The sequence below is a fragment of the Lepidochelys kempii genome, chromosome 10 (assembly GCF_965140265.1).
Source record: "Lepidochelys kempii isolate rLepKem1 chromosome 10, rLepKem1.hap2, whole genome shotgun sequence".
Classification (NCBI taxonomy): Eukaryota; Metazoa; Chordata; order Testudines; family Cheloniidae; genus Lepidochelys; species Lepidochelys kempii.
In genome coordinates, this window is record NC_133265.1 from 61,463,361 (window position 1) to 61,479,139 (window position 15,779).

General features: G+C 37.3%; 1 protein-coding gene across 8 annotated transcripts in view; it reads left to right on the forward strand.

Moving 5' to 3' along the window:
- WDR72 (WD repeat domain 72) overlaps window positions 1-15,779 on the forward strand; it is a 218,622-nt gene that overhangs the window by 33,821 nt on the left and 169,022 nt on the right. For all 8 annotated transcript variants that reach the window (XR_012153995.1, XM_073303832.1, XM_073303831.1 and 5 more), the window contains one exon: window positions 1,061-1,256. Coding sequence is in view for 7 of the 8 variants with exons in the window: in XM_073303832.1 (XP_073159933.1) it covers window positions 1,061-1,256 (196 nt within the window). In the remaining variant the exon portion in view is untranslated. The remainder of the gene's footprint in view (window positions 1-1,060; window positions 1,257-15,779) is intronic.

The following is a 15,779-nucleotide window of genomic DNA, read 5'->3' on the forward strand; positions in this document are numbered from 1 at the left end:
TCACTACAGCAAACACTTACTTACATAAGAAGCCCCTGAAGTCCATGGAGCAAGGATTTTAGCCCTTAAAGGTCAAATAAACCTTAGTTCAAAAGGCCTGCGCAATAACGTGTTTACCAAGCAAGGTCCATTTATGGTGCATCTACACTCCACCTGGAGGTGTAATTTCCAGCTTGGGTAGACATATACGCGCTAGCTTTGTTCGAGCTAGCTAATTAAAAACAACAGGGTAGACATGATAGACTAGGTGGTGGTTCAGATAGGTGGTGGTTTAGGCTTGCCGCAGGAGTAAATACTAGGATATTGGGCAGAAATTACATGTACACAGAGTTTTAAGGCTTAACTGGTTCACAGGGCCTTGTGCTGGCCCTCTGCACCGCTAGGTGAAAATCACCCTTGTGGCAAAAGGTGGTAACATGATCTCTTAAGCCCTGTTTTCAGGGGCTGTGTTGGATTTACGTGGCACCTAGGCATTTTTCTGGTTCTTTGCACAGGGGTGAATTTTACCCTAGAGTGAATTCCACCCTGTGTCAGTAAGGATTACTTGTGGAAATAAAGCTTTTATAGGAACAGATCCACACAGTGAAAAATGCAATTATAACACTGACACACAATTTTATGTCAGGTGAATAGAGAATAGAAGTAATTTTTAATTTTTATTTCCAGGGAAAACCTCTATTATTAAGTATATTTGATTATATAGTTGCTCCTTTAATAGCCCACCTGTTGATGTATGTGATTTTTTTTAGGATTCAATTCACATGAATTGGATTGTACCTTTCCTTTGGAGATCAGATTTATAGTTAATCTGTTCAAACAATTTTGGGGATGCAAGCTGAAATGTAACACTAGTTTCTAAATGAATATATTTTGTGGCAGGGACTGTTTTTTTGTTTGTTTGTTTTTTAATAATAATTCAATTTTTTTGTTTTGTTTTGTTTTCTGTGTTTGTACAGTGCCTAGCACAATGGGCTCCCGGTCCAGGACTGGAGCTCATAGGTGCTACCACAATAAAAATAATTCAATTTTTATGATTATTTTTATTGATATGTTTTTGCAGCTAAACGGGCACAGGATTGTGTGCTGTATATGCAGTGATCATTCAGTCGCACTTCTACACCTTCAGGAGAGAGTATGTCTCTTACATGCCAGGAAGCATTTGTTTCCTGTGAAGATGATAAAATGGCACCTTGCTGAAAATCTGCTAATTGTTGGATGCGAAGATGATTCAGTTTATGTTTGGGAAATTGAAACAGGTAATGTGTTTTTTCTTGTTCAGCCCTCGCTAATTAGTTTTGTTTTAATCTATGATGTTTGGTACCCAGATCTGTAGTGAGGCCCTGCAAAGATAGTAACAGATTACCTTTATTAACTAGAAACTTCAAATTTTGTATTATAAATGAGCAAGAATTAAAGGCTTCATGTGATACAGAGTATGTCAATAATAAAATACAAGTGCTTGAGTCAGATCCTGACAAGCAGATGATTAGCTGATATTGCAGTACAGAGAAGTGAGCCGGATATTTCTGGAAGCTATAAATAAAAACATAAGTTATCTACTTTAATTATTAACAAGAGAGAAATTTACTGTCCTACCGATCTCAAATTATGTCATTACATTTTGCCTTCTTCAGCATACTCACAATCTTAGCAACCTTTTGAGTTAATTGATGATCAGTAATAATGGAAGATAATTAATTGCAACTCTCACAACTGTGTAGTTGGGAAAACTAACACTGAGTATTTCAGCTTAAATTGTGGATTCACAGGTGATTTTAGTAGAGTTACTGCTGATTAATAAGGATGGTAAATGTACTTATTTGAATGTTGAGACTTACAATTATTAGAAGCTTTAATGTTATTGAAAATTGCAATACAATGTTTATCTCTGCAAGTGAGAACACCTCTTGTGAAAAAAGGGAACATAATGAGTTTAGAAGACGTGATATACAGAATAGTAATACTAGAGGAAAATATAATGTTACAAAATTCACTATACAAAACTCAATTCACAACATTTATAAAGATATTTTGCTCTACAAACTAATATAACTAAGTCAATGGCTATCCTGAAAAAGTACCTATTTTAGACAAAGTTCCCTGTTTAAATGTGAAAAATACTAATATTCAATGAAGTACTTGGCAAAAAGCAGACTGCATAAATTATATACTACATGGATTTTAGTAAGCTATTTAATACAGTTGAGTAATGAGGATAGGAACTGCCAAGACATATGGTACTTATTTTTCCTCTGATATACTGAATCTTAAAAAAAAAAAAAAAGTTGGCTTAAGTTAAAATGAAGTTATTAGCATTTAAAATCTGTTGAAAACCATCATTTTTTCCAAAACCGGTATGATTTTTTCAAGTATGGAAGACATATTGTGCAAAAATATTTTTTCTAGGTTTTAAAAATGCTTCCAAATAACACCTTTTTGTTCAAAAGAAACAGAAAAGATGTTGTTCTTGAGGTGGAGAGCCACAGTGAGCTCAGGAGACTGTTCATGTTCATGTTTAAGAATGACAAAATAAAGTAGACTTTCTAGATGTTCACTGTAATTCTCTTTCAATCACAGCTACAATACTTTTTAGAATGAGTTTTACAAGGGATTATTTTATATCATGTGTTAATCACTTTGGATATTAAAAATAAAACAGCTGAGATGTTCTTAAAAACTGTTACTATGCATTCACAATATTTATTTTTCATACACATTTTTAGTATTTATTTGTTGCTATGGATCCATAATATGCAATCTGTGCTGTTGTTAATAAGTATTTGCAGGATACTCTGCAATAGCTTCTCAGGAGCTCTTATAGCATATAAATGAATATGAATTAGGGCTAAAGCTCACAACTCAGCTAAAACTGAAAGGGACTATTGACATGCTATTGGATTCTAAGGAAATTCAGACCCTATAGCATATCCATGAAATACTTAAAAATACTTTAAAACTGGAAATTAAACTAGAAGAACTATTTTAAGAGTGTAATTTAAACTCATACAAGGAAGAAAAGTCAGATTTGAAAGCACTAACACTACCCATTATACCTGTATGAAAGAGACCACAAAGCATTGGTTATTCATTCCATAGCAAGGGCTAAATTTTGTTAGAACTTATACTCGATGAAAATGAAGTGACTGCAGAAGGTATGTCAGAGCAGAACTCTGTTCTGCAATACCCAGTCACAAGAAGGTGGGACAAGGGGAAGGTTTTTAAATGTAACATTTTTAGTGCTTTATTTTGGATATCTATGAACAAAGATAATGGTGAAAACTGTGAAGCTTTAATTTATTATTGTTACATCCCACATTTAATGAAATTTGGTGCAAGAAGTTAGATCCCAAATTTATGAAGTTACATGACTTTTGCAGCCTTCAGTAATGTTCTTGCTTTTTTACTGATCATTTAAACTTAAGTAGAAATCGTGCTGATGGATCATAGGTGTTTCAAATTTTATGGGTCAAATTAATTAGGTAGTGAGTAATTCACTTTGTCATTTAAGAAATGAGACTCTGAGCTCTCTGTTGCAAGCACTCTGTGTGTGTAGCTCCTATTGAAGCTAATGGCCACTCCATGCCCCCTGCATGAAATATATTCCAGTGGAGAGGACTACCACGTAAGACTTATTTGCACAACGTAAGACTTATTTTGAGGGCTAACATGGGACTTAAACAGTGTATAGGCCTTCTATACAAAAAGAAGCATTTCACCTCCATGGCGTTTGCAGGATAAGGACCCAAGTGAATGTCAGTCATTTCTGTCCTAGGTTATGGAAATTAAGTAGTATGGACCAGATCATACTCAGCTGCTGTGTGTGGATGGGGACACAAAAGAGGGCCCTCTCCTGTTTGTAGCCCTGTGCAGCAGCCAGACATAAACGCAAGTCCCTGCACTCCTGATCCAGGAACGGTTCCCTCTTACCCACCACATAGGACTCAAACCCTAGATGGAGTGAAGAAGGTTGGAGAGGAGGCAGAGACTGGTACTGAATAGGCCAGGTACACCAGTGGGAATAGGCTGTATCATACTAAAGGATGGTGACTTCTGAGCATCCTGGTGTGCAAAGCAGTGTTACAGTACTACAGAGACCCTCTAAAAAGTCAGAACGTAATTTTGCCTTTCTTTCCTGGTACCTAAAGGAGATGTTGCCTATTTCACAATTAAATAGAAGGTACCATGATGCAATGGCCCACAAATATTATGGATTCATAAGGGGGACAAGAGGCACGATTTTTAAACCATAGACTATTTTAAATCACTGTTTTATATATTTTGTTGCTAGCGTCAAGAAGCAGGGTCTACTACTAAACCTGTGAGGAGTAGCTAGAAGTTAGCAAGGCAGTCATTATTTGTCATACTGATGGGTAGCTCTGAGTTTTTTCTGATTCATTTTGTGTCTGTAATTGAAATAGTACCTAGGATACCTAGGGAACTCCTCCTAGGATATACTGTAGTTGGTTAATATAAATTATATCTGTGCAACAGTAGAACATGGGAGGTTATGGCACTGATCCTTGAAATTGGTCTGACCTAAATCGAGAACTATGTAGATATGTCAGTGCCAGTCAGGAAGACAGAGGCATTGTCTAGGTCTTCATAGACCTATGTGAAAAGATGAATACAGCATCATCAGACAGAAATAAAGATTTGTCTATGGAAACAATGCAGACTTTAACTATGGGCTGCAAGTAATATATTTGTTGATTAGGTGAGCATAGTGAAACATATATTACCTATGGTCTAGGTGTGGCCTATATCACCCCATTGATTTAAGTGGGAGTTCTGCTTCACTGGCCAGAAGATGATTCTGTGTTTGAAAGAAGCTGTAGATTATTTGATGGGGACAGTTAATAATAATTGTTATTCTTTTGGCTGTTCAGTCAATTACGTGACTAATTTTTTACCTCTTAGGTTAAGTGAAATCCATGCTAGGAATCTAGTTTTATGTCAAACTTGTATATTACCATTTGCAGTAAAACAAAACAAAACTGTTATGTTATTTTTATATTAGAATTAATTAGTAACTGGGAAAGTTGCCAACCTGTAGCAATTCCAGGATGTGAACCAAGGAAATTCCAAGGGGTACTTGATGCAATTTTGTTGGTATAAATGTAGAGTAATTTATTTTACTTTCATGGAGACACTCTGAATTCACACCACTTCAGACAAGATTAGAACATGGCCCTCTGGGTCAGATTCTCCTCAGTTACATCAGTTCAACTCCAAACACAGGAAAATAATTGAGAGGAGACTTTGGCCCGCTATTTGTACATGGAAGCTTTCATTGTGCATGACTGTGGCTCCCCCAGCATTTTCCAGGGCATCAGGTGTGCTATCAGGCTCTTTTGAAAAACAAGCTGAAGTGTCGTCGTCCCCCCAGTTTTCAGATTCTTTTGGGAGGCTGTCCATAAATTACCTAATAAATTAGGGGCTGGGCAGGTCCATAATTTTGCATGTTTGTTTCAGTGTCTATGAGGGGTCTTGAAAATCACCAAAAAACGTGTTACATAATTTATGGATAGCCTTTTGTTAGCCTTTTATTAATGGATGTTCATGGGTTTAAAATGTACAGCACAACTAAATATCTTCAATTCAATCATTTTTAAGGCTCAGTCTGATGAATTAAATATTTCTGCTTGAGCTAGTGTGCTAAAGGTAATAGTGTGGCTGCCTCTGCCGGGGCAGCAGCTTGGGCTAGTCACACAAATACAGCTCCATACAAGGTCCTAATTATGCCCTTGATCCTCTGCCCATGCTGCTGCAGTCATGTTGCTATTTTTTAGGCGCTAGCTCTGAGCAGACCTAGTGCACGTATGTCTAACCAAGCTGGGAATTGCACCTCCTAGCTGCTGTGTAGACATATCCTGAGGCAGAAAAAATACGTATTTTATTTATATATACATAGATTTCCCCCCTTGGCCTATATTTGGCCCTACAGGTGACCAAATATAGACACAGCTATTGCTGCAGCTCTTCTATGATGGAGTATAAGATTCTTTTGTTAATAAATTAAAAACTGTATTAGTGTCCACCAGAGGTAGTATCTTGAACTGTGATGGGCAACCTTTATAAAACCTAGATAGGAAGACACAAAGGGACAAATCCTTAACTAGTGTAAATTGGTGTAGCTCCATGAAAGTCAATGGAGTTATGCCCATTTGCACTAGCCTAGGATTTAACCCAAAGGATCTTCTTTGTTGCAAACTCAGTGGGTCAAATTCATCCCTTGTTTTAACTCCACTGAGGTCATTAGTGACTCATTTTTGCCATTATTTCTCCCCCCCCCCCCTTTTACAAGGTGAACTTGCATGTTTAACACCCTTCAACTGCAGCATGTCTGATAATCAACAGTCTGTCCCTTCTGCTTATGTATTTTGGGATAGTGCTGTTCTTTTGACTGTAAAAAGCAATGCATAGCATTAGAGAAATACTGGATAGTTGGTGGAAGGAAGGGCAAAGTTAAAAGAAGTATCTCATTTCTCAGCTATAGAAATGGCAGTGGAATCCTTAATTCTTGATCTTAGCAGATGATGGTTCTTCAAATTGCTTACCTGCATTGGTTGTAATTTCTCTTGTTAAACCTTGAGTTCTTTTTACTTTCAGCAGCTCTGAAGGACACATTCCCCTTTATTTCATTTGGAAATATCTGTCATTTCTCTCTCTCTGTCTGAGATGGACTCATTCATCCATTTCTGCCACTTAATTCATTCTATCAAAGTACTTCTTAGTTTTATACAAAATGGTGCTGCAGATACTTAGTGTACAGTGTGGCTGGCTGATCACTTTCACTCATCATGGCAGCAGAGAGCTTCTGATTTTGCTCCAACTTATCAAGGAAGAAGCAGCATAATGTATACCTTCATGTCACTGCTTCCTCCTGATAACATGGAGGGAAAGCAAGCTATGCATGTAGAGGTCAAAAGTGGCTGGTATGAGTTGGTGAGAGAGAGAAAGTGGCATCATCCTTTGTGTCCCGTCCAGCCCCACCACCATTGATCCTGCAGTAGCTTTCTGTTAGTTTCTGTCTCCATAATTTTGGGAGAGCATGTCATGGGCCAGGGGGTGCAGGAGTGGGAAGTTATATGCTAGGATTTTCCATGGCAAATGCATACCTTAATTATACACACACAATTATAAAACTGAGCTACAAGATGAATATCCAGCTTTGGGGCTTATCCCAGCATTCAGGTAGCTTCACTAGCATCCCTATGCAGTTATATCACTTGCAGCCTCTCTTTACTATGTGCCAGGGGCTGTTTTTATAAGGTATGTGGGGATGTACCCCTGCTGCCTCTATCAGTATTTGAGTATTTTTGAATACTGGTGGTTAGTACAATCAGTAGCTCTACAAGTCACTGAACAGTAAATGACTTTTCTGCTTTATGAACAAAAAACTATCTTTTTATAAAAGTTACATGTAGGAAATGACACTGTTCACATGTGCACCCTGAAGAAACCCACACAAAATAATATGGAAGCCATACATTATAATCTTTGACGTGTATAGTTAAGGTCAACGCTGGTAATGTTTCACATTTTAATCAAATTTGTAATAAATGTTTGTTATTTTTATTTTTCCAAGACACCAAATGTTGCAAAGGTCTGTTAAATTGATAAGATACTTTTTCAAAATGCATAATTCCAGAACTGGTTCTGTGTACTTGAATTGTTTTCTGTAATCCAGTCCCAGCTTTCTTTTATTGTGGATCTTAAAGATTCAAAAAGTACATTGGGGTAGTCATTACAATGGCATATACAAGGTATTTTCCAAACCTCTATGTGCCCTAAGACAAATATGAAAATCAATAACAAATTTCATTCTAATTGTAAAAAATAAATATTTTCTGCACTTAAAATCTACTTTAACAAGAAAATTGGTTCAGTTATCTATATTGCTTTTATCGTTTCCCGAGCAGTTGGTATCTTTCTGGGGGACTATGAAATGAGGTAAATATCAACATGATAAGAACTACAGTAATAAAAGCAATTTACATTTTTTTCCTGTGGAGACCATTCTTTTCTATGTCAGTTAGTTAATACTCAGTGATGTCTAGGACCCATCTGAGTCCATTAAGGGTACATCTATACTGCAATTAAAAACTTGCAGCTGGCTTCCACCCCTCAGAACTCTACAATGCAATTAAACAGCCCCGCAGCCCAAGCTCTGCAAGCCTCAGTCAGCTGGCATGGGCCAGCTAGGGTTTTTAATTGCAACGTACACATACCCTTAAAGAACATGTGTTTATGATGAACTTCTGGCTGTCAGAGGAATTTTTTTTTCCAACCTATGTTAAGGGGAAGAGTTTACTTTTCAGGTAGTACTGGATTTGTTAATAACAGTAGGAGCATTAAGAAAGTAATTGAATTATCCAGGCTTTTGGGAAGAAGAAACTTGAACACTTTAGCTTATAATTTATATCTTATATAACTTGTTCAAAATATTTAGATAGATTAATTTATCCAAGTATCATTACTTTTTAATACAAGATATAGATTTTCCACATTAGATTACCTGTCTGTTTAGGAATTATAGAAATCATAGGGATCCTGTTGCATAATCTGTGGATCAGTGGACAACATTCTTGATTTCACACTGTTTCCACAAAATATGCACTGTTAGAAAAGATTTGTTCATAATATGAAAGATAGTTCACATGCAATATTTTAATATGCATTGATATCAAGTGAAATATTTGTTAGCTTTATGAATTGATTTTCTTTCTTTGATTCATTTGTTTGTGGTTCCTTATCTTTGATTGATGTGTTAGTATTCTGTACTTTTAATTACATATAGAGTATTTGAAGGAATTAAAAAAAATCAGTCACTAATAAAGGAAATAATTGTATTATTTGCACACAACATTGAACAGTTAAGGGAAAAACCCAGAAAAGTACATAAAGCAAAGTATAGGAAAATGTAAATAGATAATTTCACAGAAAAATAAAATTGTTAAAGGAACAGAAAGGTTGCAAACTCAAGAACTCAAAGTGAGGCGATGCCATCATTAAGGCTGCCTGTGCGACCTTAGTTCAGTCCCCCTCTGCATATGCATAATGTTAGGTTTTAATTGTATGATAATATACTACTATTTTCACAGGACCACTGCCTTATTCAGTGATTTGAAAGTGTTTTTAAATTCACCAATGGTATTTGAGTCAGCTCTCAGAGACTCTCCTTGCAACCCCAACTGCTATATTCCATGCCGATTTTTGAACTGACAGAGCCACCACGTGCTTGTATAATGCCGACAGACTCCAGTCGTTTTCAGACAGGATCAAACCTGGGACCTCGGGAGCTTAGTGCATGAGCCTCTACTACATGAGCTAAAAACCAACTGGCTGTTAGCTAAGGCTGTAGAGAAAACTCATTAATCTTGCTCTCTCTCTGTAAGTGATCTCATTGCCACTAGATGGGACAGAACACCACACCCAGGAGGTGTGTGGGTTACACTTGCTTTAAAATGATCCTCCTTTTTTGTCTGGATACATTTCTCGGAGTAATTTTGTCTTTTCTGTAACCATCACACTGCTTATAGCAGTGCCTTTTGATCTCTCTTGTGAGAACCACAGATGCATTGCCTCATCAAAATCAGCAGCAGCAGCTTTATGTACAATACACCTACTTTTTACTGCTCTGCTGTCTTTGGCTTCTTTTGCAAATTGCTCTATTTTTTCCTAAGGGGGACTTATTGGTTGATTTCCTGATACCATATTCTACTACTATGTTGCTGAAGCTAACATCATTGTCGAGTTTTTTTTAATATTTCTAGCATTGTGTCAATTGAAAGTGTGACACATTTGTGCCCTTGCTTGCCATTTTGCTTAGTCATACAGTTTTGTTGCTGTTGTTGTTTTTTGTCTCTGCTGCTGTCTGATTATATTCTTCTGGTTCCGAATGAGGTGTGCAGTTGACTAGTCAGTTTGTAACTCTGGTGTTCGTATCTCTAAGGTTCTACTGTACTTAGCATTATATGGCACTTTATATCTTCTAAGCACAGCACCGAGTGACTTCAGTTGCAGCTGTGAAAAGGCCCTGGGGCTCAAGTTGGGCACTCATAAAATGAAAAAACTCAATTAGTGGTTCTGTGTGAAAAGCTGAGTTTAAGTGAAGAGCCTGGCATCACGTAGGAACTTTGTGCCAGAGGCAGGGATAGCATCCAGTTTGCCACAATAGCATTCAAGTGCCTTAACCATGAGACCATCCTTTCTTCTCTTGAAGTCCCCTGCCTCATTAACTATACACCTTGGAACTTCTCCAACACATGAGGGAGGCAGACAAAAGCTTCCTTCAGTAAACAACCCTGGTTCATCTCCAGAATGCTGTTCTACGGAAAAAACAATGTGTGTTCATGTAATTAAAGTATGTATCATAATGCATATGCCCAAGAGGTCTGAATTAAAATAGTACAACAAACCTTAATTCTGGCATTCCTAAGTTCTGAATACTCGACTTTGCAACCTTAGCATTCTGTCAGCATAGTTTTTGGTGTATAATTTTATAATTATACACCAAAAATTGTAATATATTTTTTATTTTTATTTTAATTTTAAAAATAAACTGAACACCCCCCCCACAGAAATTCCATCATGTAGAATCAAAACTACCTCTACAGGTGTCATAATCAGAAATGGAATATTTATATAAATGGCACAGATCTCTGTGACTTGCGCTAGCAGAGTGACTGATAGAAACAGTATATTGTTATCTTCTATTTAGACCAGCCACTGAAGGAGAATGAGACACAGAGATTGCCAGTGGGTTTCACAAATATTGCTGACAATAGAGGAATGTTGAAACTCAGGAATTTTGGGGTCAATTATTCATAGAATCCTAGAATATCAGGGTTGGAAGGGACCTCAGGAGATCATCTAGTCCAACCCCCTGCTCAAAGCAGGACCAATCCCCAACTAAATTATCCCAGCTATGGCTTTGTCAAGCCTGACCTTAAAAACCTCTAAGGAAGGAGATTCCACCACCTCCCTACGTAACCCATTCCAGTGCTTCACCACCCTCCTAGTGAAAAAGTTTTTCCTAAAATCCAACCTAAGCCACGCCCACTGCAACTTGAGACCATTACTTCTTGTTCTGTCATCTGCTACCACTGAGAACAGCCTAGATCCATCCTCTTTGGAACCCCCTTTCAGGTAGTTGAAAGCAGCTATCAAATCCCCCCTCATTCTTCTCTTCTGCAGACTAAATAATCCCAGTCCCCTCAGCCTCTCCTCATAAATCATGTGCTCCAGCCTCCTAATAATTTTTGTTGCCTGCCAAGTTGCTCCAAGTTCAAGTTGCTGCTCCAGAGCCTGGAGACACTAGAGCTTCTCAATAGAACAGTTGTACAATTTTTTTTAACATGGGCAAAACCATGTCTTTTTCCCTAATGTGACCCATTTTTGCAGAGTTTCTAAGAATAGTCAGCCCAAGGTAGACATCTGGCATGGAAAATTTCAGCCCGAGGGTTAAAATTTGGCAAAGTTGTAAAAGCAACCGCAAACAGGTTCTTTTTGTTTGTGGTTTTTATTTTTTTAAGAGACAAATTGGGCAGGTGCCACTAAAGTACAGGTGCCACTATCAGCTCCGCTTATAATAAAATATATTTCTGTGATCATAACAAAACATAAAGCGTGTTATTATATAAGAACCGAAAAAAGGATGCTGTGAAATGTAGAAATATTTTCTGCAAATGTTAGTGCTACCTTTGAAAATATATACTGTAATGTAAAAGCTTTTCTATTTCACAAATATCCTAGTGCTAGCTTAGTTAAAACGTTTTATCATATTGGCCGGCAAACGGTTGGAACATTTTCAAACACTATATTCAAGATTTTTTTTTTCAGGCAGTTATGTGTGAGAAACCATGTGTACCAGAAGGGGGTGTGGTTGCAGATGGTGGATATGTGTGTGTGCTTGGAGCTGGGGAATCTTCTCGTTTGTCCTCCCATTTTAAGCTTATCCTAACCAACTTTTGAAGCAATAAACTGGTATTAAGCTGCACTTTGCTATAAAAGTTTGTATTTTGTTCCTGACAAATATTCTCTGTATATTTTGACAGTACAGCATAGTGCACAATTTGTATAATCAGAAGAGTGGGAATCGGGGTGCAGGCCATTAGTGGAACAAGAAATGTCCTTTTCTGGATCTTGTTTACTTGTTAGAAATGTGTTTTATGACACAATTTAGTTCACTATAAGGGACAAGAAATGCTTTTCCAAAATATTTGTATGTCACCTCTGGTGAGGATGAATTAGTGCTGTGCAGAGAGGGAATTACCTCCTTCAATGGCATCATCCCAAACTTCCCTTTCGCCGGGAGGAAGAGTCCCTGCCTGCACATCACCAATATCTTTTTCAGGGGAAAAATGCAGTTTCTCCACTGATGGCAAATTCCTGAGCTGCTCTAGTTTCTGTTTATCATTTGCAATGTCATGGAGTAGGAGTTCTTATAATACAGCTTTAGTGCTGAGGCTATACCTTATCCCAACCCGAACACAAGTGTGGCAGCCACTGGGCATTCAGTGCAGCAGGTGGCAGACCACAAGAACAACTTTTATGATCATGCAGAGAATAGAGGCCCTTAATAGTGCTCAGTTCTTCATAGCCCCAAGGAAACGTCTGATTGTGGCATTTTGGTTTGAGGCTAAATCCTAACAGTCACAGGCCTCCAGGGTCCCAGTCTGTCTAGAATCTGTTATTTACATTGTTTAATGAGGTGTTTGCATTGGACAATTTTGCTCTCAAGTAACTGGTGTGGGGATACCTGAGCTTGAATAATACGAAATATAATTTTTTACCAATATACGGATTCTTTTTTCCAGAAAAAAAATCAAAATGTTTTGTTTCGGGTTAACCCAAATTAAACATTTTGGTTTGTTGAAACGTATCAAAATGTTTCAGTGTGGGAATGCAGAAACGTTTTGTTCAGAAATGACAAAACGAAACAGTTCAACGTTTCCAAATTGAAATAGTTTTAACTCATCATTTTGTGAATTTTTTTCATTTTTGACTTTCTATCGCAGTTCAGTATGAAAATGCATTTTGCCATACTGGAATTTCCTGTGGGATGGGAATTTCAACCAGATGTAAAAGAAACTATGTAAGAACCTCAAAATAACTGGGGGGTGAGCGGGGGATAGAATATAATCAACAAAATGTGGCCCTCTAGCCCACTAGTTAGTATATGGCTGACTCCAATGAGGGTGAAAAAACTCAGCTGTCAGACTAGTTTGCAGTGTGGGGAAAATTCCTGTGGTGTTGGCTGTAGTCCTGAGTATGCCATCAAGCACAGTTGAAATGGCAACCTCATTCTATCCAGGATCTCAAATATAGTTGTTCTATCACAAAACCCAACACCATTTGGGGGGGGGGGTGAGTATATAGGAGGATCTTTGCTCCAAGAAGTGTAAATGCACTCCCGGCCGCTGGTGGCACCATATCTCCTCTGAAAGGGGTGTGGCATGGGCCAATTACAAATCCATCAGTCCATCTCCAGGCAACTCAGCAGATAGGAAGAAGGACTGACTTTTGCCTGATGCTTCCTCCCATGGTTGACCAAATTACACTCCCATTGCCTTATTCAGTGCCCACTGAAGTGAATGGAAGGACTGCTGTTCATTTCAGTGGGTATTGGATTAGGAATTTTCCCAGTTGTTTATGGTTTTGAGACAAATAACAGGAAGAGATAAATGAAATAAACTAGTGATTTAAAATGTAGGTACATCATTCACATGCACTGAGTTGAAGCCGATTCTTTAGCAAAGTATCTGGAAGTGAGTGGAATACATTTCAGGAAAACTTGAAAGTGAAATTATTTCTTTTTAATCCAGTAGTCACTTCTTTATAGCAGTCTTCAAAAATATTTTCTCAAAAATAATAGTATCGTTAACCTGACCAATCCTCTGACTAATAAAAATGGTGATGATGTAGCTTTTCATAAAGCAATCCCCATTTAACTAGATTGACAATCTATCTAGATTTAGAGAGAAGTTAGCAATTAAAACCCTTATAAAACCAAGTTTAAGATCTCTTCCAGTGCCCATGAGGAAATAATTTGGGAGATATTAATGAAAGTCTCAGCAGTATATCAAGGTAAACCCACCTATTAATTGACTATATTTCTATGCCTAGGTAATTGTCAAATGCAATTATAATTCCATCACTGTGACCCTTTTGTCCTTGCAAATTTTAGTAATTTACAGTCTCCCTCGGTCTCTCTCTCTCTTTCTCTTTTTTTTTTTTTTTTTCATTTTCCCTCTCTCCCCCTCTCTGTCTCCCTTCAGGTCATCGGTCAGAATTAGATTTGAGTGGGAGAGTATGGCCTAGCTGATAAATCCTGCAGTTGCTTTTTAAATGCTGGGGGCTATGGTGTAGCTAGGGTCAAGGTCATAGTGGTCACAGCCTTTTTTTAAATGCATTCTGTATAGCCTAAAGGTCTGGGCTGCTACAAAGCTCAGTTGTGAGTTGCTTAATGTATCTGGTAGCTTTTTAATGGAATATATATATATATAAAAATTACATGTTCTTTTTTCTAGCTACTTTACATGCTGCAATAAAACACATTTGGAAGCAAAATATCTATTCATAGTTCATATAGTTTGTATAAAGTTCATTTAAAATACTTTTTCTAGTTAACTAAGTTTGATACCTCTAGGGTCCCATGCCCCTGGTCAGAAATCCAAGTCAATTTATATATTTGCTGGAGTAAGATGCAGTAACTGTGAAATGGTTTTGTTAGGAAGGGGCACCAGGTCGATCTCTATGCAGTTCATGTGAACAAGGCAATGAACTTCATCTGTAACTGATGATAAATGATAAATCTTCAAAAGTGCCAAGTGGCCAAGTTCCATGATAGATGTTACTTGATTGAAATGGATATCCAGTTGTTTTAGTGAACTCTGATTACAGATTTTTGGATAATAAACAAAGATCTAAATTTGTTATAAAGTAACTCTTTAGTGTTATGTTTTGTCTTAGAGAAGAATATATTAATAGCTTTGGTCATGTAACGTTTTCAAATAGATGCTAGTATTTTCAAATAAAATGAGATATGGCAAATACTGATCTTTTTTCTAAACCACTCTCTAGTTTGTGTAAAATTTCTCCACCTCTTTAATTTTAGTTCAGCTATCCCCAGGATTCAAAATTTAAGAAGTCAGAGTCCCTCTCACACACTCACTGCCCTCTTCCTCCAATCATCTCATTTGAGGATCATAGAAACAATGTAAAATTAGTAACTACATTATGTGTATAACCTATTGAAAGATTTATTTTAATGTTAAAGATGAAGTTTTCATTCAAATGATCTCCATAAATGCCCTCAACAAAATTTGCTTAAGAATCTGCTGGCCCACACAAAAAGACAAGACACGCTTTATTTTCATCCATATCGCCTATGAATTTTAACATCAGAATCCAAAACTATGATATTTCTACATCATATCACATGGAACTTTATCATCTATTGTAGCATACCAAATAAGTAATTAACAGCTGATAAAGCTATGGCTCAAATACTGTTAAGTGTCCTGTTGCATCACTAGGAGGAGTTAATTGAGGGCTGAAAGGCTTACATCTCCCCTGAAGGGAGTTTTTCATATTTGAAAAAGGCTCTAGTGATTTAGCCGTTCTGTTCTTCAAGGGTAGTGGTTTGACCTTCAACATTAATAGTCAGGTCAGAAACCATGTGGGGTGAGGTCTTGATTTTTGTCATGCTTGGTTGGTAAGAGTGTGTGTTTTAAGAGCTGTGCTTCTTTGTAGAGAAGGAAAAACCTGCAGGG